Consider the following 27,935-nt stretch of genomic DNA (forward strand, 5'->3'; position numbering starts at 1 on the left):
TGGCTAACGTAGCTGGAAGTCCGAGGGAGAGGAAACAAGTCGGCGAGAGTGGAGCTGCAGGGATGCGAGGTGGACGAAAGACAACACGAGAAATAAAAAAAATAGACGAGTACACTGAAAACAGGAAAAAACGAAAAACAAGTAATGGACATGGTCCGGGACAGAAGCGGCAGTCAACAGTCTGACGCCAGCGTTGCTCTGACCCGATAGACAACAGACGGTGGGGGAGGGGGAGTTAGTAAATAGGCTGTTCCGTTAATGTTTTCGAGTACGTTTACGGATCAATATCCAACGGAATCATAAATAAGTAGCACCAATGTGCTAAATTAGTCTTTAGTCGGTTCCGATCACTTATTTGGGAGAGAATTTGAGAAACATGATTGTTTTACAGGGGGCTGCCACGACACTTTGCTGAGGCTCATGGGAGTCTGCGAGCTGAGGCTCATGGGAGTTTGCGGGTGGCTAATGCTATAATGATAGCTGTTATACGCACGAGGCTATTTCATGTCAAAACAGGCTGCTCCATTAATGTTTCGATTAAATTCACGGATCGATATGGAAGAGAAACATAAGTAAGCAGTACCAATGTGTTAGATCGAACTTTAGTCAGTTCCGATCATTTTATAGGAGATAGTTTGAGAAACGTGATAGTTTACAGGGGGCTGCCACGACACTTGGTTGAGGCTCATGGAGTCTGCGAGCTGAAGCTCATGGGAGTTGGGCGGGTGGCTAATGCTATAATGATAGCTGCTATACGCACGAGGCTATTTCATTTCAAAATAGGCTCCTCCGTTAATGTTTCGAGTAAATGTACGGATTATATGGAAGGGAAACATAACTAAGCAATGTGTTAGATCGAACTTTAGTCAGTTCAGATCATTTTATAGGAGATAGTTTGAGAAACGCGATTGTTTACAGAGGGCTCATTGGTTATTGGCTAATGGATGCATACCGCAACCCTAGTCAACCTCAGTTTGTTGCATTATAGCTTCTATTTTATGCACCTTTTAATCCGGTGCGCCCTATATATGAAACGATTTCTAAAACAAAAAAAATCAATGAGTGTGCGCCTTATAATCCATTGCGCCTTATGGTGCGAAAAATACGGTATACTGAATTTTAAAATGTTTGATGGTTTAAATTAAATCACAGTCAGAAACACTTTACAAAAAAAAAACATCTGAATGTAATTTTAATAGTACAATAGAGCAGTACAAAGCAAGGGCAATAAATTATCACTCAGCCATTCAGACACAATCCCTGATACAATGACGCATAGTATGGCTTAACTGCATGCTTCTGGAGCACATACGATAGCAATAAAAACTTTGTCTTTAATATGAAAGTAACAGTTTCAGTCAGACTCTATTATATTACAGTGGAGTTATAGAAATACAGTATTCAGGTACAAGAGCCATTGTTAAATATTGCAAAAGCATACAACTAATAGTCACTGCTTGCTCTATTTGGGCTCAACGATTGACCATTTTCAGTCCACGAGGTTGCCAAGAGTTGTTGCCATACTAGGAAATCAATCCTAAAAATGCACTTAGTGTTAATGACATTGTTGTTAAAATGAGCAAATAGTCATTCCTTCGGCCCCCCCACACTAAAGTGCTATCAATTCAAATCAAAAATTGGTTGACTAACATGACAGTCAAGATCATTATTTTCAACTGGAGGTAGCAAAAGCAACCACTACTGAACTGATGATATTAATCTTTTCAAAATCATACCAATTAAATTAGAGATCATTTAAATAAATTTACAACCTCACTTTGATAGTAGGTTAATCATTAATGCAGTCATTTCGCAAAATGGTTAAAAAAAAATCACAAAAAAATACTGGTAGGCTTGATCTGTGTTGTAATTTCACAGAAGCACATCTTACTGTTTTTGGTTTTGTAAACAATAACATTCTAGGCATTTCTTACTGAAAGCCCTAAATGGAAAAACATACTATATGTAACTTGCAGTACACATCTTTTTATGAATATTTTGGCCCTAAGTTTTAAATTCTAAGATTGAACAAAATATTATGGCCAACGTAAAAACATCCAATAATATGTAGTATATAAATTTTGTGAAACATTTGGTGTAGTATTTGTTTTTTTTAACACTGTTGACTTTTTGGGGATCTTAGAGCGACAAGTAAAAGGCCTACCACTACAGCAACCCAAAACTCCAAAGAGTAAATCTAAGTATGTAAACAATTACAAATACAGTATGTTCTTACACTTCATCAGTGTAGTAGACTCATTTTTATCACGGGGCACATCATAGCTTGGGTTTCCTTCGGAGGGGGATTAAACATTTTGATTACAACATATTATTACGTGTACACAATAAACTAATGGATAACTAGTTTTTAAAATCAGAATCCAGGAACATTATCCATTTTCCTAACTGCTTTTACTCATGAGGGTCGCAGGCACGCCGGAGCCTATCCCAGCTGACCCTGAACCGGTTGCCAGTCAATCGCTGGGCACATATAAACAAACAACTATTCACACTTACACGATTAACTGGTAAAAAAATAAAAATTGCAAAATCTTAACATGATTACAATTGAAGACAATTTGCAATTTTGGTATTTTAACCACATAAAATGATGTGGTGGGCCAATCTGAGTTTGACACCTGTGCTAAACATTCCTTGCTTAAAACACTTTCGTAGCATAAATCAGGTAAATTATTTGATAAACGTAATGACATACATTCTAGTACAAATCTACACTGTAACGCAAGCAGATTTGCTTAGGCAGAGTGCAGGTGGGTTACTGTCAAACTTTTGGGGTTGTGCACATCATACAGTCAGTAAAAACATGCACATCACCATTCCACTCATAACCATGCCAGCTGAGGTTTTGCACCACGGGTTGCTACCTCCCGCCTCACAGTGCAGTGAGAGTACGGAAGATTTGAGTGAGGCAGAAGACAGATGCAGTGAGTGCAGTGCACTGTTTGGCTAGCAGCTTGGTGCTCAGGTCATGGCAGCTATGCTTTCTGCCGGCTCGCTCTGCTGCCAGACAAAAGTCCCTGAATGAGCGGGCCACGTCTTGCAGACCAGCAACTGCTTCTGCATTCCTTTGTTTACACCTGTCACAACTAGAAAACCATATGCATGCGCCAGCCAACTCCACCAGGGTCCGGAAACTATCAGCCAGAGCGTTGAGCATTTTCTCTGGACTCTGGCCAATGACAACCACTTCTTGGCAGTATGTTGTCAACCGCCTTGCCTCAGTTTGGAGCACTTGCTTGTTCTTTGTAAAGTGGGAAGCGCACGTTTCCCTAGGGTGAAAACCTCCTCGACCAACTACAGATCGATCAGCACTGATATTCTCCAGGACAGACAGGAGCTGATCTACATCCGCACGTAGAACTTGGAAGCCAGTGGGTGCTTCTGGGTAATGTTGCTTTCTAAGGCGATTAATGGTGTCTTTTTGGGTTTGAGTATGAAGATACTCTGCATCAGATAGAGGTGAGAGGAGGGGACTGAGCTCAGACGTTGCTGAGGACTGTAAAATGTGTGGATAGTAGGGAGGGTTTATGGAGGAAGATGTAAGAAGAGATGATGTTGGAGGATCGGTTATGAGTGGAAGAGGTAATCTTGAATTTTGCGTTTCGCCACTGCCTTGGCAAGAGAACTCATAGACGGTCAAGTCCTCATCAAAGCTGCCCTCTCTGCTGAAGCAGTTGGTGTAGACTGCTGGGCAACCACAAGCATCCATATTTAATCCTTCAACTACTGACTCACACCTGGACGTCAGCACAGATGTGCACCCAATCTCAGGTTTCAAGTTTGGAGTAGTCCCTTCCTCCCCTACGTGGGATGGTTCCTCCCAGAAGGTAAACACCTTGCAGCCTGAAGAAAGTGGGTGCGATGAGTCTGTTGTCTGTTCTGCTGACCTACAAAGACCCATCAAGGGCCTGTCACTGCTGGTCCTTTGCGCAATTTGCGACTGACTATGAAAATGCAGACACGGCCCATTTAGATTTTGTGTTGTCACCACAATCGGAGGAGGGCTGTGGGTTGAGCGAGTGCTCACTTGTTGTCCTGGTATGCTTTCATCGGGCTTTGTATCTCTCATCTTTGATTCTGGAGGTACAATTATAGGACCAGGAGTGTCCACATTAAAATCTCTTCGGAGGCTACTCAACGTGGAAACTGGAGGCTCTGTTATTGGATCCAGAGTATTCTCGTTTATTTCAGGGAGAAATATATGTTTATGTTGTGGTTCAGGTTCAACCTGGACAGGTAAGGATGCTGCTTCATGATCTATTAAGTCCTTGGCTGGTGTTTCCTTTAGTTCTGATACTACAGTCGAGTTATTGGCTGCGGCTGTTTCAACAAAGAACTCACACTCAACCTCTGATCCTGTAACAGTTGTATCTGAATCATCTGACTCCATTTCCTCCGTTGTTGTCTCTTTAAATTCATTGACATCATGAATGTTATTTACAACATGTGAAATATGAATGTTGCCCTCACCGTCCCTAATAGGACTTTGGGCTTCATTTTCCAACCCAACTTGGTTGAGGGTCTCTTGGGAACGTGACAAATAAAGAGGTAACTTTTGAATCTTCCCTCGAAGGGTGGAGGCAGACAAACGGCCCATAATACTGGGGGAACAGGATTGGAAGATGAAGTGAGTTGGCAGAAGAGGCTCTTTGGCTGGATCATGGGCCACGGCAGTGTTAGCTTGAAGTGAGCTAGAATCAACACTTGGAGAAGTGTATTCTTCTCTATTAGTTTCAGCCATGCATAAAGCACTTGAAATATCAGTTTTTAATCCAGTCCCTGAATTAATTGAAGGATTGATGACACTTGTTGCAACTCCAAGTTTAGCTGTGATGGAGTTTATAGTGTGAGTGTATTCGTTACTTTTTATATGGGTGGAAGTGGTTGAATTGTTGCGACATTGAATACTAATCTCAGATTGATCCTTGCCTGTAGGTGAATCGATACCCATGGTGCAAGTTATAGCTGTTGTCCAATCATGTTTGTCAACATTGTTGCCAATATAAGCAGTTGACAAGTTATTATCATCAAAAACATCAGAATTCATGCTGTCAGTGACTTCATTGTAAGCAGTCATAGCCACTGTAATCATATCAGTAGGTTCATCTCCACTTGGTGTAATTTCTAAATGTAACTGTGAGCTGTTGACTTTTTGTTTCTCCTCAGAGTTGGATGAAGATGTTTTGGTCGGGCTTTCTGGGAATTCTTTAGGTAAGTAACCACTTTGGGAATTGTGACAAAGTGGCATTGAGGGCAGAGGGGATGAGGGTGGAGGTGGTGGGGGGCAAAATGATAAAAGTGTTGCATCATCTTTAGGCATATCATCCTCTGCATGTGAATTTTGAACATGGGCAATCGGGTGAACACTCTTGTCATTCAACTCTGTCAGCCATGAAGTCATAATGAAAGTTTTGACCTCACGTTCACTGCAGTTCATTGGACCATTTGAATTGTCTTGGTTCTCAGTAACCTTCGACAAGAGCTTATCTGAAGTGGATGGGTCATTCCCTGTCACACTTTGTTCTTCTTCCTCTGTTTTTTTCTCTCCCTCCTCCTCCTGATCTTTTGCAGTCTCTGGTCTCTCAACTCTACAGTCAAGACTTTCCTTCGCTTCTGGATCCAACCGACATCGCACAACAGTGATGGAAGGGGCAACTATCTTAATGTGATCTGTGACAGATTTTGATTCCATCGCATCAGGTTCCATCTCCATTTCTTGTTTCCTGTTCCTGGTGTCTGACTTCAGAAGGTCGCTTGTTTGTTCATTGGTTCCACTATAAGAGGGAATGGGTTTTGACTCAAGCTGTGCTGGTTCCCCTTCAGAGTAAGTCATGGAGTACAGTACAGTAGAACTTGGATTATCAGTTTGTTCTAAAGGTTGAGGCTCAGAACTCAGTCTGTGGGCATTGCTACTTTCGGTCACAAAGTTGCTACTGAGAGTGGAATGGGCCTGGTCGTGCATCGATGTTGGGCGGGGTTCTGGATACGACACCCTGGAGGTATAATCAGTTTCCATGAAGGAACGACGCTTTCGGTGTCTTTTTCTCAGGTCATACAATGTTTTCTTGCCACTTCCTTTCTTGTCTTGTTTTTGCTCCTCCTCTGATTTTTCATCGGTCTTTGTATCTGCCATAGAGACACTGATGTCACTCAGGTTGAGTGTGCTTACAGAATCCAACTTCAACTCAGTGCTATTATCTGTAAGAAAAAAAACAAAAACAGACAAACTTTTATAACGTGTTTTCAATCCATTACTATACATAAAATACTTAACTCCAAATACCGTAGATGTTTTACATGTAGGTTATAAACTCACACAATTAACCTTTCCTCATTGAAAACAAAACAAAATTGTCTCCTCAATGCATGCATGCCACATCCAACATATGTGTTTGTGTGTTGTCATGTTAGTGATAACTAGTATATAATAATAATCAAGCAGTGTATGAGCTTCAACCACTAGATGGCAGAATCCTGTAGATTTGCAGCCTACTCTTACAATACAGTACTGTTTTTCCGGATTCAGAATCAATGGGATGATAAACCAAATCACAGAGTTGCCATACACAGTTAAAAACACAGATACTAAAATAATTGGCATGCTGGATAATTCAAATTTAAATAGCTGAGGATTTTTTTTCCAATGTTTGCAGTTCATATGATATCTCGATAGCTATTAATCATCCAATCAATATTTCGGGTCATATTAACTGTTCATTTATCTTTGCTGCCACTTATCCTGGTCATTGTCATGGGTGAGATGTAGCCTATTACTTTTTAGAACAATTTAGAATCTTAATATGAATTTTGTCATATGTGTGTCTGTGCACAAGCACAGTAAAGCATGCAAAATCATTATATGCTAGCCCAATCCACTTCAAACCCAAAAGCTTTGACGCCGAGTTAGTATCAAATATTCATGGTATTATTTATTAACAAGAGTTAGAATTGGAACAGACAGCACAGTCATGACTGGTTAGCATATCTGCCTTGATGTTATGAGATTTGAATCATACCTCCGGCCTTTAAATTTCAAATATTTTTCTGGGAACTCTGGCTTTATTCCACATTCCAAAAATGACCATATCAGGTTAATTAAGCACCCAACATTTTTCATGTCTGTGAATGGTTGTTTGTCTTTATATGCCCTGCGATTGACTGGTGACCGGTAGAGGGTGTACTTTGCTTCTCATCAGCTGTTATACACCCCAAGCACACTGAATTATACTTGAGAACCAATAATGGAAACTGTTACCTTTTAGCTCCATGCCTGACGTTGGGTCATCAGGTGACGTGAAGCCATCTCTGGCATCAAAGAACTCCTCATCGGAGCTGCTGTCTCCAAAGCCGGGTGGTGGCTGTAGGATTGGAGCTGACTCATGTTCGTTAACTTGACGCTGCTCTTCCACCATCTTCTCTCTTTCTCCTTTCGGAGTATCATTCACAGGCTGGGAAAGGCTACGAGCACTGTCAGGGGTGATGTTGGAGCAGAGTTTGTAGTAGCAGCTGGCATCTCTCTGGTCAAAGTTAAACACAAAATCTGAGTGGGAAGAGGCCGAGGACAAGGACGGGGACTGTGGGTGTCCCTTAATACTGCTCTTCCTGCCTGTTTGTTTGGAAACATAACCTTCACAAATTTTGCTGTCAATCAGCATATTTTTCCTTTTCCTCAAGCTCTTCTCTTCAGCCTCTTCATCGTCACTGGCTTCCGGAGGGCTCGGCAGGAAGTCCACAAGGCGAGAGAGCTCAGCGAAACATATGCTGTCCTCTTCAGTGTAAGAACTGGTGGACTGATTGGTAAGGTGTGTGTCATGTGAGATGGGGGCAGCTTCCAAATGTTGGGGATCAACTAGGTCATCAGGCCTTCTGTTGTCCCCTTCATCACTATTGTAGGATGTCAAGTGAAGAAGAGGATGGGAATGAGCAGGTGGAGGAACCAGTGAGTTGGCTTCAGAGTGTGGGCGAGCATAGGGATGAATTTCAAGGGGTGAATAGATTTGAGCATGATTTTGTGTTGACACAATTGGATGCAATGAGGAAGAGGAACATGAAATCAAGTCGTCTTCCTCCAGGAGGTCGAGAGAATCACTGGAAGGGCTGGTAACAATACGAGAGTCAGTATGACATGAATCTGATTGTGATGGTTGGTCCTCTGCTATTCCACTTCCCAACCTAGATTCCTGTGGCTCATTTTCAAGTTTCATATAATCCATTTCTGGTTGTCCAACATTTTGGGCTGCTTTCTCCCTGAGCAGTATGTTACACTCATTCTCATACGCAGATAGATGATTTTCTGTTTTTGTATCAGCATCATTCTTGTCTTTTTCCCTTTTGTCTGACGATTTGGTATTTCTACATTCATTGTCATGCTTGTTTCTCCTGACGTGCCTTTTCCTTGCCTCTGGCTCTGAAGAGGATCTGACACGTGGGCGGCGTTTGGCATTGAAAGACGGATGGGTGACAGGCCGCTCCATGTCTAAGTCGGACGAATGGTCTGAGTCGCTACCACAACGTGAAACATAACCTGTGGACCAAAATGAAAAATGACATTCAATAGCTGAATGCATTCAATACTGTTTTAATTGCTTCCAGGTTTTATTACGCTAAGCCTAATGGGACTTCTTGGAAATATACAGTATTTGATTTGATTATATGAGCTGTCCGTGTACCCTCTTCAGCAGACACTCTGTGTTTTTTTGGGACGTCCATCCAGGGAAAGATGTTAACATTGGGGTCAACAAATACTCGACAGTATCCTGCTATTAGGCATGACATATCTTTCGCTGCAGCTGTCTCCAGTAGTAGTGTGATCGGCTGAGGATGAGAGAAAGCAGCAATAATGGGTCAAAGAAGTAGGGGGATTAGACAAATAAGAACACAAACTGTAATGTAAGGACAAACTTGATCAATCACAAAAAATATACGTGTATACACATACATAAGCCATTGTGCGCTGTGTGCAATCACTCTTCCCCAGCTGCTGCAGATATATGTACATAATTCAGAAAATACCTATAATCAATACAATACAGATACAATAAATAAATTATCTTCTTTTTGAGCTTTAAAGAAGCTGTATTGTATTTTTAAGCTTTTCATATTTAACTATAGGCATGTATGCATATACGTATAGACACACACACACACGCTCACACACACGCACACACACACACACACACACACACACACACACACACACATCCATGGATGGATGGATGGATGGATGGATGGATGGATGGATGGATGGATGGATGGATGGATGGATGGATGGATGAAGTACATTTTATAGTTTGCCCAGGGGTGCGACCTACCGATAGATATCAGAACTGCAACCTCAATAGAAACATTTAAGACACGATTAAAGATAAATTTTTATGCCAGGGCCTTTTAATTAACCCGTGGTGGCCAATTTAGCGGGAGTTTGTGTTTTTGCCCCCCCCCCCAAATGGACATCCATTTTTTCCTTGGATTGTTTATATTATGTGTTCTATGTGACCTCTCTGCATCAATTGCAGCCTAGTCATCCCAGAAGAGGAATCCTCCCATCTGCGATCTCTTCTCAAGGGTTCTCATTTTTCCCCCAGTAGTTTTTTTTATTTAGTTTTTCCTTGCCCACCTGGGATCAGGGGATGTTTGAGAATAATTGTCAGTTTTTGTACATGTGAAGCCCTTTGAGACTTCATTGTGATCAGAATCAGAATCAATGTATGCGCATCCACATTTACACATAGTAATAGCATTGTGTGTGAGTAAATGCTCCAGGTCTTACCATAATGTCCTGCAGGTATATTTTAACCAAGCCGACCTTTTCAGACTCGGGAACAAGCTCGAGGCGTGTGATGTTGTTAAACTCTGTGAGGTTGGAAAGGATGCTCAGTTTGTGGTTGATCACCTGACTCACTCCATAACGGGCGCCCACCAACAGTGTAACTGTGGACTCTCTGTCCTGGAGCTGGATCGAGGGCAGAGAGCTTGTTAACCATATAGATATATATTTAATGTATACTGTATATCAATGTTCTACACCACTCGTTAGGTTCAAGGGCAGGGTGAACTGAAGGCTATGCCACAATGTGACTTTGTGTAAGACGGGGCTTTACCCCGTACTCCTTGCCGGCCAGGGAACATAATAACCACAATAACAATAATCACTTACCACTAGGTCACTGTGCTGAAAATAATCAGGATATTAATGAATAAATGAGTAACATAAAAATGTGAAATTCTTACCATCATAGTTGCACTAAAGGTTTTCCCGCCATAAGACTTGAGATCACTCAGTTCTTCCAGATAATTGATGCGCGCTTGATTGACTGTCAGGCCCTTTTGTTTGGATTCATGTTGTGATTGGCTCTTCTTCAGCTGGAAGCTAATGGCCTTCATCAAATCTTTCTCTCGCATGTTTCTCAGCAATGTAGATGAAACAAAGTTGTCAATACCCCACGTTTTACTGCAGCAAACACATTAACACACAACGTGATCAGTTAGGAGAATTAAAGTTGCATACATACTTTTTAAAAAAGTTTCAAATCAAATTTAAAACTCCACTGTTGGTTTACAATATAGCGGTTGCATTGTAAGGCGTAATATGTGCATCGTTACGTGACTATCTTCAGGCTGGTCTTAGGGGACAGTCCATAGCTCGCCAATCTCTCCTGGATTTGCAGTGCGGCAAGTCGTAGAGCCGTGTTACACCTCATTTCCACTGCGAAACGCTCTTGCAGGACATCATTCACTCCCTAACACAAACAGAAACACATGAGTCAGCCTCATATTTTCTGATTTACATGCATTTGCTTTTATCCTAAACAGGCTGAACTATTGCCAGGCTATTCTGTCCAGTGGAAGAAAGGTATCACATTTTGTAGATTGTACAGTACAACAACAACAAGCTCACAATGGCCTCCCACAAATTTAATTTTAATATCAATCTATTGATTTTAAATTAGTAAAAGAATGTGACCTATTATGTTTCTCTAAAATACTCCTTTCACGTCTCCGGCTCAAACCTTAAGAATACGTGAACCCCTGCAGGATTGTTTCAGTGTGCATAAAACCAAATCTACAAGCACCTTTTCTCATCCCATTTAATTGGCGTTAAACCTGTTACCTACCTGTTTTGTTTTGTTTTTTTGCTTCCTCAAAACTAACCCTGTATCATATTACCCTGCTAAATAACAGGGTCATCTGATCTGGATAAAATGCTGGTATTTCAATGAATTTGTCAACAAATCAATATGGTACAAAGCCATGTTGTAAAGTAGTTGTACATCATATAATGTCTGTTGTTCAAACATTCTACATCAGGGATGTCAAACTCATTTTTTTCACAGGCTGCATTGTAGTCATAGCTTCTTTCGGAGGGCCATTATGACTGTCAACCCAAATAAATGTATGAGCACCTCATATTATATACAGTAAAAGCTACAAAACAAACTGACAAATACCTTGTTTTCAAATCAGATGAGTAAAAACTGGTCAAATATTTAAAAAAAAAACATATTAAAAGTGAAGACAATTTGCAATTCTAGTAATGACACACGAATTTGATGCACAATTTGTCTTTGCGGGCCACACAAAATGATGTGGCAGGCCGTATCTGGCCCCCGAGCCTTGGAATGACACCTGTGTTCTACATAGTAACATTACATCTTAATCCTAATTCCCATTTATGAAAAAATCTATTAACACTTTACGGACTCTCATGACCATGTCGTACATACAGTACATACAGCTAGTTGTGGACAATGGTTGGCAGGGTCATGAAAATAACTGTTGAAGTGAGTACACTTGAGTGTTGTATCATAGGAAGAGCTTGAAAATACAACACACCTATAAATATATTTAGTGTGGTACCTTTAATCTGAGAGAAACTATCGACAAGCAAATTAAAGTAATGTATATCAAAAATGTCAGTTTGGGCATATAGAAGCTAAAATGCTAGCAGTAGAGATTACTGTTTACACAATATACCTGCAAGTAAAGATACTCAAAGGCAGTCGGATCATCTTGTAGCAAAGTCTCAGGTAGTTTTGGAATGAAACAAACACGGAATAGACATCTGTAGTCACGGGACTCCTTCTTCTGGACCACCTGAACTCAAACCAAAAGTGAAAATAAATATTTGTGTCACTGAACTTGTCTGTGCCATCAGAACAACAAGTCTTTATGTCATCGTACAATGTGCTCTGGAGGGATAGTCTAATTTAAACTGATGCTTAGGTTTTGGCGACAAAATTAACACTCTAAATTGAAAATTACACCTTTGTGTGTGTTTGTGGAAAACTGATTGCAAGACACTGGGCAAGATTCACATTTCACTTTTAATCTTTCCACTATAATTTGTTGACATACAAATGTCATAGAGAAAGCAAAAGAGAGCACTGCATAGCATAAAGAACACACTGATTTCATAAAAAGAAAATGTAGACATACTATGTAAGCATGGGACAATTTCCCCAGGGCAAATTGTACATGCATCACTGTAGAAATTCTTACTCCCTTTGGGCCACAAATTCTCATCCACATGACATTACCTTCACTTGCTATGAGCTATTTCAGAAAACTGCTTTATCATTGGGTGAGCTAATGCTTCACACATTTCCCTTTGTTTTAAAGTCAAGATTCACTTGGGTAAAAAATCTAATGGAAATGCATAGAAATAATCTTAATTATGCTTAATAACCTGAATAAGGCAATAATGACATAAGCATTTTCCATATAAAGACATATGATGAACTAATGCCAACATTTTGTGGGGTGTGAGACAATTCAACTGAGATTCAACATTATACATTTTGAGCAACAGCAAATTAGTAATTTATAATGTTGGAAATAGCAGAGAATTGACATAATTAGCATGGATGTGCAACTTGTTCAAAGAAATGAGAAATTAAATCTGCTGCAAAGAGGTCAAAGATACGTTGCTACAAAAAAACTTCAATACATCCATTCGGTGAAGCGTGTAAAGAGTGTCGTGTCGTAGCAATACCTGCTGTATTTTCTCTTCATCATGTAGCAGAAGGAGTTTAGTGACACTGTATAGCTGCTCGAGCATCAGGGAGAAATGTTCAATATTTCTCAGAGAAAGTTTTTCCTTAAGCGTCATCACAATGTCCTGATGAAAACAACAACAAAAATAGGAATAGAAATACACGATATCAGAGGTTGATAAACATTGTTGTACTTTATAAATAAAAATCAAACTTGCAGTTGCAAGTTTAGTGATTTGGGGGAACCAGCATGGCTTATGTGATGGTTACTTGGCAAAAAAAAAGTGTCTTGATAAAATTTCAATTTCAAATTTGGTGCAGAAGCCATTAGACATGGCTTGTCATGATTGCAGCACTAATTTCGCAATAGGTTACATTTTCGATAATTTGGCCTCACTTTGGTTTCTGTGTTATTGTTACTAATGATGCACAGACTAATAACAGTACATTTTCAGGGGTGACCATGGTCATCCCCTGGTGACGCCCTTGGCTAGATGTGGGATGGCTTGTGGGATGGCTCGAGACTGACAAGGTGTGGCCATTGCCACCCTTTGCCATTATGTTCTTTCATCTCTTGCTTAGGAAATATCTCATTTACACATGTAATAATATGAATGTATGTTTAAACTTACCTTGACTGTTGTGCTGGGCTCGAATTTAAAAGCCTTGGTTTGCCCATTCTCCAGATATACCTTCAGAACATTAGGCAGGAATAGCAGTGAGTTGCCCTGCAAACCATACAAAGAATAAAAATAAAGGAGGAGTTAGACAAAAGCATAGTTTTTCACATGCGGAACTATTTATTCATTTTCATTCATTCATTTTCAACACCGCTTATCCTGTCCAGCTGAGTTCAGGCAAAAGTAGACAATACCCAGAACTGGTTGTGCCCCCTCCCTAACATGGATCTACTTGTTGTGCACATTAATCACAGTCATTATTGGGCAATGAGGCAAATATCGACTTGCATTTTCTCTGGGATTAGTAATGGGCACTCCAGCCTCAGTGGTTTTTCCCATACAGCTAATTTCACATCCGGTAACAGAATGGAAGAAGCCAGAGCCAGGCTTGTGTGATAAAAAAAGACATCACTTATCTTGAGTGGACAGCATACAAGCAAGTATATGTCTGAGCACATATTCACACAACAACACGAACAATTTACAGGACACTTGCTACATCCTGCTCATCGATATACAAAACTATGTTGATTTAAAATATAATCCTCATGCTAAAAATAGATCCAACAGGGGTCTGTCCACATGACCACCAACTGAGATATTTGTCAACCAGGTGTTTCCATATACTCTGACTTTGCCCATATATCTCAGATGAGTTCACAGACATCAGCACTATGCCATGCAGATCTGTGAAAACAGATCTGAAAACAAACATTCACAGAGAAGAGCGTCGTCATAGAAGTACTGTAAACGGAGATCGTGTTAACACTAACCTGAGCGTGTCCATTGAACTCCACCTCCTCAGCAAAGCGAACTTTTACAGGATTGGACTTGAGCTTGGCCCTCTTCTCAGGCGTGATAAATGATGACTTAGGGCCCTGAAAGATATACAAGGTACTAAAACGATTGCGGGATATTTTCATAATTTAATCAGCAGACAATATGATGCAAGTCATAGTATGTACTTTGAATAACAAACTAAAATTTAGAGGCAAGACATTTTCTTCAAAGTGGGCATTCAGCAAGGATTGATTTCATTATGGCATTTGTCTTCATTAGGGTTTTGAGTGTGCTGAAGCCTATTCCAGTCAATCACAGGACATTATAGATAAACAATCATTTACACTTACAGCTACGCAAAATGTCCTTGATTAACTTCACATGCATGTTGCAAAATGTGGGAGCAAGCCCAAGTGTCAGGAGAAAACGAATGCAAGCTCTTGGAGGCTGAAGCCATGATTTGAAACCCCAACCTCAAAACTGTGAAGCAGTTGAGCTAACGACGATACCTCTGTGCTACCAATGCTATTGACACTAACAATATGAACAATAATTACTTTTACAGTCTTCAGTCAATTACTGTATTTTACGGACTATAAGGCGCACCGGACTATAAGGCGCACCTTCAATGAATAGCCCATTTTAAAACTTTGTCCTTATATAAGGCACACCGGACTATAAGGCGCACCATTAATGCATCATGTCAGATTTTTAATCCAAATCAAATCATTCTCCATTTTATCTTTTTTATTTCAACTTCAGACACAACAAATTACTTTATAATCACAAAATAATGATCCATAGTCTTTTTGATTCATGATTCATAGTCTTCAGCGGGCCACTTATGATTGATTTCAAGACACAATGCTTCGGGCCAGTTTAAATTTAGGAATTTGGTCCATATATAAGGCGCACCAGACTATAAGGCGCACTGTCGGCTTCTGAGAACATTTTAGGTTTTTAGGTGCGCCTTATAGTCCGGAAAATACGGTAATGTGAAATATTCAATTCCGTTTAATATTTTCAGTAACATGCCAATGAAACTCGTAGAAGCTGAAAGCTATGAATCAAATGAGATTAGACTTGCTACTACATCAGCAGCGGCATAGCGGAGAATTTTTGAGGCCCAGTCTCATTTATTTAGTGATCCCATTCACATGAGTGAAGACATAAATTTGCTACTTGGAAATTGATTGAAGTGCAATGCTTGGACACTGCACACCGACATACATATAGAGTACAACCAACATACACACGTACAATTAAGAGGGATATAGCAGCAGGACCTTGGTGACAGGAGAGCTGTGCAGTAAGATGTTCAACCTGAGCCTTGATAACATGATGATTTATAGGTTTGTTGCCAATAAGAGCATACATGTGAACATTATTCATTGCATCCACACGATATGAAGGAACACACACATGCAGTATATAGTAAATCAGAAAGGTTCAAGGACTTGTTTCACAAAAGTCTTCCAACCCAAACTACAAACCATTAGTTTTTCTCTTCAACGTGGAGCAGACAATCAACAATTCATACATTCTGTAGCGTTTGCTTCAGATGTTTGGGATGACTGCAATACAGAGATTCCCAGAATAATTGAGCGGATGAATGTGTGGCAGAGAAGACTGGGAAAGTTCCTCCGACTCCAGGGGGATTTCTTTGAAAGGGAAGATTTAAATTTCAAATAGTTTTACATTCTATTTTTAGGATTAGAAATTTTGTTTTGTGCCACTAGTCCCGGATCTTTTGTGATACAGCTTGTACGCAGAGGTGGGCATTCTGTCCCAGACTTTTTTTCCGGACTGACAGTGGATGGACGGACCGTTGATAGAAGCGCTTTACAATGTCAGGGACAGATGAGGACAGCTTTGAATGCATGACAGACGGATGAGGATGGAAGGGTCCCTAAGTCGTGGACGAATGATGGACGACGGACCGACAACATTTCTGTAACTGGCCACCTCAGTATATGTTTTGTCAATCTTTTTCACCTTTTTGTCACTCAATGTAGACAGTTGTCCATATGAAATTTAAAGTCTAGCTCTGGTGGCAATTCACACACTAGTCATACTAATTAATCTAGCCATCCATTTTCTGAACCGATTGTCCTCACGAGGATCGCGGGCATGCTGAAGCCTATTCCAGCTGACTGGGCAGTAGGCAGGGGACCAATCGCAAAGCACATTTAATATGGTTGTATTTATACCTTGATGCTAAATCATCATTTTGTGCTATAGGGTATATCACCGGCTTGCGCTAAATACCCAACTTAAAACCAAAACAAATTTCAAATAAATTTTACACACTGATAAGTGTGTGTAAGTCAAATTTCAACAATGCCTGTTGCTTACAAATATGTGTATGACATTGGTGAGACACTGTGACTTACCAACATTGTTCTGAGTATAGTCAGAGACAATGACTCTTGACACTCTCTATGAAAAAGAACGAAAAGACATACATTAATAAAGAAATACAGGTAACTCAGTTTAAATTTGGTGTTTACATTGCTACTCATGCATGCATTGTGTGTTGTGGTTGAATGAAGTTGCCAGTGTAAGTGCAGACCTGATTATTTCAGCTGCTTGCTCTGGTGTCAAGTCATCGACAACAACATTATTGATCTTCACAAGCTGGTCGCCAGGGACAAGACGGCCATCTGCAGGACCACCTGAATGCATAAAATGTTCTTGTACTATCACAATTGTGGGGGTTAGTGTAGGTAGCATCATGTATTCTCCTACACAACTTCAGGCTCTTTCATTTCACTAAAGAAATTTAGGAAGTGCGACCTGTTTCAATTGTAATTATTACATCGTCAACAAACACTGAGGGGAATAGCATTGAAAAGATTTGTTTGTTTCATTTTCAGTCAATGCATTCCTGACTTCAGCACTGGATTGCAGACAACAAAGAATCAAGCGCTTCAGGCAATTAATTGATTGGCCAATACTGTGAACAAGAAAGTCCAATGACCTAAAGATTTAAGAAGCAGAATTGTCAGCTTAATAGTTGTGTTTGTTTGGAGCCATTTCTAAACAACTACAGATGCCAAGAAGATCATCAGTTGCAAATAAGTTATTTGGATTTGACCAGATTTGGAAGTAGAACTTGCGAAGAATCACCCTCGGGGGAAAGTAAAATAGGTAAGGACATTTGCAAACAACCCAGGAATTAAAAGTGTGCAATGCAGGCATGTTTAACTGAATACAAAGCTGATAGCAGGATGTCCTATTCTGTTGTATGAATGGCAATGTGTTAATTGTAACCTCTTGTCATCTAATGAAGCGGAATGTACGTATTAAAACTGTTCTGTCTCTTATGTGCCACTTGCATAAAAAGATCACTCTTAGAGGACTATGACATCATCATGATGTGTGGAAGTAAACCTCTGAACACAATTGTATTTATGAACAAAGAGCAAAAGCGACACATTTCACACTGTCATACCTTGGGTGACTTCTTGAACCACGATAGGTGTCAGGGAAGAAAGTGTGAGGCCATGAGATTTGAGCTTTGGGTCCCGCTGGATCAAAACATTCAAGCGAAAGGGATAGTTCCGCTCCTCTGTGCCAGAGGATTCTGCTGGCCTCCCATCTATTGCAACTCTGTCTCTGCAAAGTGGACAGAAACGAGTGAGTGAGTCATTGTCAATTTGATACTCATTGTCCTTTTTGTGCCTTGTGCTCAAGTTGTGATCAAGTTGTTAATTAGCACCTTTAAGAGTGCGAAAAACTATCGCATTATTGCTGGATGTGTGTTTGTGTGTGTGTACGCACTTTAAATTTGCCAAAATGAAGCATCTCACACAAACTGTGTGTAGGAAAATCAAACTACTAATATGACATGAAAGACTTTCCAAAATGCGAGTCAAGACGATCAGCGTTTTAAATCCTTCGATTTTGAGCACTGCCTGCTTCTCATCTCCCTTTTAAGTCACCCCTATCAGTTTAAAAGCAACTGGAGGCTAGAAACAAGATCAATGACATGTGAAAATCATTTTTTTTTTATCTTCTCAGAATGATGTACGTATGTAAAACGTTGAAGCGATAGTGCTCAACATTCAAAATGAAACACGCAATAAAAGAGCAAACTGCTAGCTGTAACTTCTACAACAAACAAAAGCAGTAAATGCTCCGGTGAATGAAATGAACAATACAATGTAGCCATCCATCCATTTCCTCTACCTCTTTTCATCATTCCACCCCACACCAGTGATAAATCGCTTTTAACCCCTTTGCCTGTTCAACTAGATTATTGCTAATTTAACAAGCTTCACTAGTTTACTTTTAACTGCAACTCAGTTTTCAGACTGTAGACTAAAATGTTTCATTTGAAGAGGATTTATTAATAGTAGTAGATGGCAGGGAGGAGAAAGAGTGAAGTCTCCAACAACCAGTATGTAGGCACCCGATGGCCCGGACACCGAGTTTAATTACATTAGTCACGCAACCCTCTTTGCAATACATAAACTTATTGCATGTGCTGCATTGAGGTGACAGGTCATTTATCTTAAAAGTCAAGCCACACTTTAGATTGTATATATGCATATGCCACGGAACACACACTTTGCAGTTCTTCCAGTTGGCACTCAGCAGATAAGCACTCATCGGACTATGCTCAAAGGAGTATGCAAGTGCGCTCAAAGCACGTTTCTGTGCTCAACATTTCGATGGTAATTGTGGCAATTGTAGCACAGCTTGAGATGAGGGTTTTCTTACTGCTACTTTTTTATAACACAACACATACTGACATTGATTTATTACCCAGGATTAACATGTACCTCCCTATTATTTGTAACATTTGAACTACTGGTTAGAAATACGCTTCAGACATAACATTTTATATCCAAAAGTTTACCTGCCCAACGAATGAGACCTGCTGCCCAACTCCCGTGAACGTCTCAGCAATCTGCCCACCACCTGCTCCACCCTGCTGGTCTTGCGGGAAGGGGAGCGACTCCTGTCCTGCACTTCCATTTACCTGAGAAGAGGTCAAGTTTGCTAGAATCACAAATACGTGTTACTGATTCAATTAAAATCAAATGCATTTAAAAAACGGTTGTTTTTAATCAAGACATCAAGAATATAAGAAATGGACCGTCACATACATTACGAGGAAAATAGATCAGCTGAAAATCCTGTTGGCAGTTAAACAGGATCAAACAGCTCCTTAATGATGATCAGAAGTTCCACAAGGCAAAATTGGCATAAAATAAAACTAACATGCACATACACAGTGATACATGCTGGATATGCTATATTCATGAAGAGTAGTTAGGGTATAATAATTTTGAAATGATTGAAATAAAGGATGACTCGATCCCATCTAGGCTGTGATGTATTCCACAGCTGCAGGAAGCAATCTCTGGCAGACGTGCTTTGCTGATGATGGCATTAGCACCATCCATTAGAAGGAACAAGCGGATGAGGCGGGAAAAGAGCGGGTAAGTTGCCAATGTAAAAAAAAAAAGAAAGCATAGAAGAAAGGAGGACAGAAAATATGGTAACAGGTTAAGAAGACAAAGACAAATATCTTTTATTGCCTCTGACATCAGCCATGATATTTTCTGACTTCTTCACTTCACTCCCCTCTCATGAATCACAATATGTGTTTGTCATGGTTACTTGAGCTTACATTATTCAGCCACTGGCATTGGCATGTGGAGAAATTGACAATAAAGCTGACTTTGACTTTGACTAATACAACACCATAATGGAAGATTACCACCAATTAATGTTGCGATAGAAATAAAAACAGAAGAAGAATCTCACATTTTTTCTTATAATGGATTTTCTGTGACAAAGCTACTTCTATTCCTGACCATCACATTTTTTATGAATATTACTAGAATATTGATCATAGTCTTGTAGGCCTTAATATAGAGTGCCCATGCATTTGTTTTCTGTAAAGTTATTGCCATTAGGGCTGTGGGCAACTAGAGCCCATCCCAGTTGATTCAGGGCAGGTTGGGTACACCCATGAAATGACAGCAGGCCATTGTAGATATAAAGACAAATAACCATCCACACTCACATTCACACTTAAAGACCATTTAGCAGGGATAGGCAAGTGGTGAGCTGATTAATTTTCACAAAAATATTTTTTTTCTGGGGGCAGGGGGGTGTAATAAACATGCTTCCTGTATTACAGAGGACAGCAACACACTCATACGGCCTTGGCTGCCTTATTAAAAAAAGATGACTCAGTGGGAGAGGATTTATTTTTGAGCACATGTATCTTCTTTCCCAAACTGGTGTGAGAAGCTTCTTAATTGGGAAAAAACACGTAGAGGTTGTTAACAATTACATCAACAACGTTACCTATAGTCATAACACCGACCATATTTTTAAATCTTGTAATCCTACTTTTCAGCCCCAAAAATATGTCCGAGGCGAATTTCAAAAATTTGATTTTGTTGGACTCCCTCACGTGTAAAGTACATTGTCAATAGAATTGCCATTCCGTTCCATTTGACTCTATTCCAGGTTTCTCTGTAATCGTTCGCAAATAAGTCACACCCTTCTCCTCAAATCTAGCCGCCTTGCTGATTGCGTGTGTGTGTGTAGGAGGAGGAAGGAGGCGAGTGCTTGCCAGCAAGTGTATACAAACAATTGCGAAACGAGAATGCACGTTTACGGAGGAATACATTTTTTTTTTTTACTTACTTACTTTCTTTTTTACTATAAAACAAAAAAAATGTTAGTGTGTACTTGTTTTTCCTAGTGTAAATATGTTCTTGTTGTACATATGTAGTTGTTATTGTAGATATGTTGTTTTGTATTATTCACCAATAAATGCAATTGATAGACAGACACCTTGTCATTTAACCAGGAGATCCTTATATCTATTTAAAATACTACTTACTTGCATGTTATTTTAGTTAAATACAATGTTGATTTCTGACCATAGCTGATTGTTAACAAAACTATTTAGCAATCATACCATTTTTTAAGCCCAGCATAATGAAAGTTATACTATACATGCTGAATGCAATAAAGTCACAGTGCTGGCAAATGAGATTACCAAGTAGTGTATGTCTGCAGGCAATGACAGGGACTTTGTGCGTCACCCACGCTTAGCCAGATTAGAATGTGTTTCGCCTTAACCTTACAGGTCTGGCTAGGGCAATGGACAAAGTTAAACGGGATCACAGACAGTGTCTGTGGTTCACTACACACTTCCCTCTCGCTGTCTGCCCCATGCAGTACTTATCCCACATTCTGCTAATAGTCTAATCTTGTCATTTGTCTTTTTATATACAGCTATAAAAGGTTTCGGGTTCACAGACCAACACACCTGCTCTCAGCCCTTTGTGTCAGGGCTCCACGTGGGCGCCACTTAAAGTCCCATCCTACTTCTCCATCCATCATTATGTTGAAGAGGACCAGCCTTCATTACCTAATGACAAACACAAATTCATAAAACTCAGTTATGGTGCACAGGAAATCAAACATCAACAAATTAAAAGGCACCAAAACAATGCAATCCTCCAAGTTTTTATTATGTGTAGCTACTACCTATCATAACCATTTTAAACCTGACTTGAGCAAAACTCAAAATACCTAAGTCAGCATTTTAGAAGTGCCTTTTTTATTTTTCAAAAAACAATATTCCCATTTAGACATTCAATGGTCCAGTCTTGTAGTCGAACTGATTACGAATTCAATGTTTTGTGAGGTAGGTGGATGCCTATTCTAAATGTAGAATAGGCTATTAGCGACGAGCATAGACACTCCACTTACATAGAAAGCTGTCTCCCTATGTCAGGGGTGTCAATCTCATTTTTTTCCCGGGCCGCATTGTAGTCATAGCTTCTTTCGGAGGGCCATTATGACTGTCAACCCAAATAAATGTATGAGCACCTCATATTATATACAGTAAAAACTGACAAATAACTCGTTTTCAAATCAGACGAGTAAAAACTCGTCAAATATTTAAAAAAAAGATATTATTAAAAGTGAAGACAATTTGCAATTCTTGTCATGACACATGAATTTGATGCACAATTTGCCTTCGTGGGCCACATACAACGATGTGGTGGGCCGTATCCGGCCCCCGGGCCTTGAGTTTGACACCTGTGCCCTATGTGATTACAGCACAAACCATTGCATACTGCTGCACAATAGTAACACTTCCTTGCAAACGTCCCTACTCAAATATTTTGTGCTTACACAGATGGAGAGAGAGAGAGAGAGAGAGAGAGAGAGAGAGAGAGAGAGAGAGAGAGAGAGAGAGAGAGAGAGAGAGAGAGAGAGAGAGAGAGAGAGAGAGAGAGAGAGAGAGAGAGAGAGAGAGCAGCAACAAAAAGAGAAAACAGAATGGGAAACATCTCAGCAGAAATGAATATAGAAATAGTGGGATAGACCACCAATCAACGAATAAAGGCGTCAGGGAGGGAAAAGAATCAGGAATTTGGAGAAAGAACAGGAGACAGCTTGGGGAGACAAGTGAGAAGGGGGGAAAAAAAATGATGGTCCTGCCAGGCTAGGCTCTTTGTGCTGTTTGTTGAGTCCCACTTGCCCCAGCTCCAAACATCATGCATATTTAATGAGGACCTCGCAAAGCCCTGGCAAAAGTCCCATCAGCCCAACTGTCAAATACTGACTCAAGACTTTTCTTTCCTGTAGCTCTCACTCTAGTCAATTTTTCTGTCGTGTTTTATTGCTTGACTTGATCATATTTACAGTGTAATGGAAAATTATTTACCCAATTGGCTTTTTTTTAAAACCTATTTCTTAAATTAATATTTACAGTACATTGAAAAATTATTTACCAAATTGGCTTTCTTAAATTACCTCCAATTTAACATGTTTTTTTAAAATAAAAAACTATATGATGGATATGCACAAAATAGTCTGTGTTAAAGTGAAATAAACCAGAAAAGGAGGTTACTAATCAGTTCAGCAGCAAATAGTTCAGTGGGGGCTTAACACTGATCCATCATCTCATTACCCCAAAATCAGTGAAAGATGGTGGTAGCAACATCATGCTGTGAGGATGCTGGAAACTAACATAAAATAATACTTAACATGTACGCTGCACTCAACAAATCATATTCTCATCCATCTAGCAAACATTAACATTTGAACATAAAAGGCCATGCTGTACGTGACTTTTTCTTTGTGAATGTAGGTTTGGTGAGTTCAATTGTGTTTGTGTTTGAGTGTTTCAATGTGGGTGTGTCCTCGTCAGGGGCTGCACGCATCAATAATGTATTCGGATAATGCGGCCACTTCACTTTGCCAACAATTTACAGACTTGTCAGCGCACAGACGAGGATAGACACTGAGAGTAGAAGGAGGGAGACATAATATATGAGGTTCCAAAGAACACAGTGTTCATTCACACAAAAACAAAAAATAAATAGAAATGTTAAAAAATGTCAAAATGTGTTGCCTCTGTTTAAAACTTGCAGGGAGACTTGCTCAATAGGAATTTGAACATTTTGCATCTTTTTCACAATTGAGAAAAGAAGAGATTTGCTCATAGGAATTTGTAATATTTGGTAATATTTTGCATCTTTTCACAATTAACGAAAAAATGCAATCACAATTGTAGTTTTGTGGTGAAGAGAAATATTCACCATATTTATAGATTTAATTTGTTCTCTCACCCTCATCTATGCTAGCAAGCTTTGAGTAGTGACAAAGAGGTCATCATCGTGGCAGAAATGAGTGTCTAGGGTCACCCTGAAGCATCGGCGCAGATGGCATTTTAGAACTGGCTGTATAGCGCTGTCAACAAATCATTTCAAGTCTGTGACATATATTTTTGTGTCGCGCCATCAGCTTTAATTTGTATTCAAGTACTTTCATATAGTAACTGGATTTTTTTCATATGTAGCAATTGTGACCAGCCAGTTTGTGACCATCTGATTTCTTATGTATGTATGGACCAGTTCAAAAGTGATTTTTCCGAATTTCTTAGTTGTGTTTATAAAAGACTGGTCAACTGTGACTAAACCCTGGAGAACCCTCCCTTGACTGACTTAGCCTGCTCACATTTACCAAGAATTTCCAAGAGGCCAGGAGGGTCAAGTCGACAAAATAAATATTATTTTTTCTAATTTGTACAGATATAATGAGTGGTTTATCAATATCTTTGTACCTGAATTTGTGCAGATTTTGCGAACAAATTTTAAACATTCTCAGACCATGCGTAGGAACAACTAATGAAGGATCAGCTGCTGACAAAATGTCAAAATACATATTTTATGTATTGAAACTACAGTCTTGAATAAACAATAATAATAATTCTAACAAGTACTCAAGTCAAAAATGTGCTAATGAGTTGTCACATTTAGCATCATTCTGTTAAAGTGCTTGGATGTGCTTGCGAGTGTATCCTTGGCACTGTGCGTCACTTGAGCACCTGTGATGCAAGCATCCGAAAATCCATCGAGCCGCTCGCATTAATCCAATACATCAAATTTTTTGCATCGATGCAGTAACCGCACCTCATAATCGTGATTATGTTTTCTGTGTGTTTTCATTCTGTAATTAAAGTTCAGAATTAATTAAAAATGAATGGCATGGAGGCATATCATGGAAAATCCACTTGTTTTGCATTTATATTCATTTTATTGTGTACTTGGAGTCTCCAAGATTGTAGAAAATTGTAATCTATCCCTCCAGGTGCTGCAGAGATACTTTTATGATCTGTTTCGGGGCTATTTTTTTACTCCATTCAGTTTTCTCCGTTTTCTATTACATGTTTTTATCTATTACATCACATACGTTGGGGCGGGACTATCAAAGAAGGTAATAGGTGTGGCCAGACGGTTTCGCAAATCCGCCATCTTTATTACTCTGAGAGATTTTTGGAGTCCGAACAACTCAAGGATGCCCAAACGGAGCGATCAAAATGTTCATTTGTTGGATGCATCAAGCCACACAACTCATTGCACCGTTCCCCAGCACCAGAACCTCAAAGAAGTGCCTGGTCAAATTTCAAGCAGTTTTTTCACATTTGTGGGCAAAATCCTGTTTGTTAAGGAGTCTTTCAGAAATCTTTTGCCAGTGTAGAGAAGGATTCACCGAAAGACTTTATTTCGTTGATGGTTCAGTTCCTTCAATCTATGGAAACGACGGACACAATAAAGCAGTAAGCCTGAGATGACAAAAATAATCAACCGTATTTCACTTTCATATTATTGCGTGCCTATGTTGCACTCATTTTCATATCATTAGCGTCAGTCTTTCTGCTGATTTTAGAGCTGAAAAAGTCAGAACCGAGGCAACCTGCAATCGTACCAAAACCTTCTTGCGGCACGACGTTACACTGTGCAACACATTCACCCAAGCAATAGCACACCGAAATTTCCATCACATTTTGCACTCAGCTGAGCTAAATTTGCCGATCAATAACAATGCTACTTGCTGTATTGTGTCTATGTATAAATGTTTGCAAAACGGTCATCATCGTCATCATCATCATCATCAGCAGCAGCAGCAGCAGCAAAACAGTGTTGCAACATCATGCAAACAGTGATATGCACACCGAGAGCCTTCATCGAATAGAAAACTTGATAAATGCATCAAAAATGTATCCGAGCCTAAAAATAACATCATAAATTAATAAAGCATGAGAAGGCCTTCCGAACTGCACTCATTTCATCTTATTTCATCTGATCTCTTCTCAAGTCTCAATGGTAATTTTGATCCCAAATCCGGCCATGAGTTATATACACTGCTTGTGGCACAAAAATGGGCACGTCCTTTGAGCACATGGAATAGCAATAATAAAAGTTGCCTGGTTCAGGGAGGAATGATGCAGCAAAATATTCAGAGTAACATTGTCCAATAAAATGCATGGGAGTGTGTGTGCACTTGAGATACAGTTGGTCACTGAATGAAGCTATTGATTTGTAACTGACTGTGATTTATTTGTGTAGTCATCAATTCCTCTGAAGTTGCTGAATAAAGACGTTGCCTACTTTTAGAAAATGTAGAGTGTTTTCTTTCTCAAGCTTTCTCCTGTCAGCAGTGAGACATCTTGGGTATTAAGTTCATTTTTCTTATAGAGCTCCAGTTCTTTCAGCACCACCCATCTGTCAGACTGTCTCTAATCTTAGAAATCCCCAAATAAAGCGCCATCATCATTATGTCTGTGCATTCCTTTCATCATATCACTTAGTGTATCTAAATATGTAAAGTTGAGCAGTGGCAGGACTTTCTTGCATGTGTTATCCATGAGTGGAGGTGAAGCTACTTAATCACTATATAAAACTTTGATGGTACTGTTGTTTTTGATTCGGGTAGGTCTGATGTAGATTAGCTGTCCGTTATGTAACTACTAATAGACACTTTTGAGGAATATACAGCATCCATTGCACACATTGGTGGAAGGTATATCGTTTATTGACATATTTATTGGATTGTCAGAGAGTTGGCTGCTGTGCTGGAGTACCCTCAAAGGAGTATGCTCCTCTCGCCTTGCACTTTTAAGATTTAGGAAACAACATAATAAAATGTCAAATGCCTTACTGTTTAATTTGTATTGTACCTTTTTACTGAGCAATCAGCTCCGTTTAACATGTGTACTACTGTATACCTCGAGTCGGGACAGAATTTTGGCAGAACTCAAGAACCGCGCAATAATATTTTTTCTTATTTTTTTTTAAACAGTGTATTGCAATTTCCTACAGTGTAGTTGTTATTCAGTCTTGTTAATGAGAGTTAAAGACCTTACCGTGCGGGTTTGTGTTTCTAATCCTCTCCAGAGAGGTTTGTGGTTGGAGGTGGTGGCGGGGCGGAGTTCACACTGTCCCGGACGTGGAATTAAAGCGTCCACAAAATAAAGACAAATAAATAGAAAACAGCAATAACAACACTGATTCTCAGCGGATGCAGCCCTCCATGTTAATGCAAATGACGCACGTTATCCAGAGCTGGGGAGCGCGCGTGATACTGAAAGGTGAGACGCGCCGCACATGCACACTACACAATCCTCTCTCTCTCTCTCTCTCTCTCTCTCTCTCTCTCTCTCTCTCTCTCTCTCTCTCTCTCTCTCTCTCTCTCTCTCTCTCTCTCTCTCGCACGCTCGCTCTCTCTCTCTCTCGCTCTCCGGCTCTTTCTCTCTGTCTCTCTCTCTGGCTCTGTCCGCCCCTCGCTCTCGCTATCTCTTACGGTGGAGGCTCCACTCCCTCCCCAAATCAAACACCAGAGGATGGATAAGTAAAGAAAAATTTTCATTAAATAACTGACAAACAATTTCATTACCGACAGTGGAAGAAAACAAAACATAATTGTAGCGATTTAGCTTTGATTGCAATATATTTAAGAACGTGAGATAAATTGTTACTGCATCCCATTGTGTGAGGACGCAAGGGTTAATGTTGTCCACTTATAATGCCTATAGAAAATCATCATACGCCTTTACAATAGTTGCATTATCTGTCATACCAGAAATCAAAACCTAGTTAAATATAAAATATGTTTTTCCAGGTTTATTGGA

General features: G+C 39.8%; 1 protein-coding gene across 3 annotated transcripts; it reads right to left on the reverse strand.

The window, feature by feature from the left end:
• Positions 1-1,162: 1,162 nt before the first annotated feature.
• On the reverse strand, positions 1,163-27,441 carry LOC125968737 (FERM and PDZ domain-containing protein 1). 3 transcript variants are annotated; one of them, XM_049720098.2, is made up of 16 exons: positions 27,171-27,441; positions 21,777-21,878; positions 19,338-19,460; positions 17,928-18,091; positions 17,046-17,148; positions 16,867-16,912; positions 14,467-14,571; positions 13,646-13,741; positions 13,013-13,138; positions 11,995-12,114; positions 10,624-10,760; positions 10,252-10,471; positions 9,791-9,973; positions 8,691-8,835; positions 7,277-8,545; positions 1,163-6,219 (listed from the first exon to the last, which is right to left on the reverse strand). In XM_049720098.2, the coding sequence occupies exons 3-16, from the start codon at positions 19,454-19,456 to the stop codon at positions 2,894-2,896; spliced, it is 6,159 nt and encodes a 2,052-aa protein (XP_049576055.1). In that variant the 5' UTR covers positions 19,457-19,460; positions 21,777-21,878; positions 27,171-27,441; the 3' UTR covers positions 1,163-2,893. The 3 variants fall into 3 exon arrangements, 2 of the variants coding, with proteins under 2 accessions (XP_049576055.1, XP_049576056.1); XM_049720099.2 differs by having other exon boundaries at positions 19,338-19,480; XR_011086820.1 differs by lacking the exons at positions 1,163-6,219; positions 21,777-21,878; positions 27,171-27,441 and having other exon boundaries at positions 8,397-8,545; positions 9,791-9,873; positions 19,338-19,829.
• Between the last annotated feature and the right edge of the window lie 494 nt (positions 27,442-27,935).

This window comes from Syngnathus scovelli, chromosome 5 (genome assembly GCF_024217435.2).
Source record: "Syngnathus scovelli strain Florida chromosome 5, RoL_Ssco_1.2, whole genome shotgun sequence".
In the NCBI taxonomy this organism is placed as follows: domain Eukaryota; kingdom Metazoa; phylum Chordata; class Actinopteri; order Syngnathiformes; family Syngnathidae; genus Syngnathus; species Syngnathus scovelli.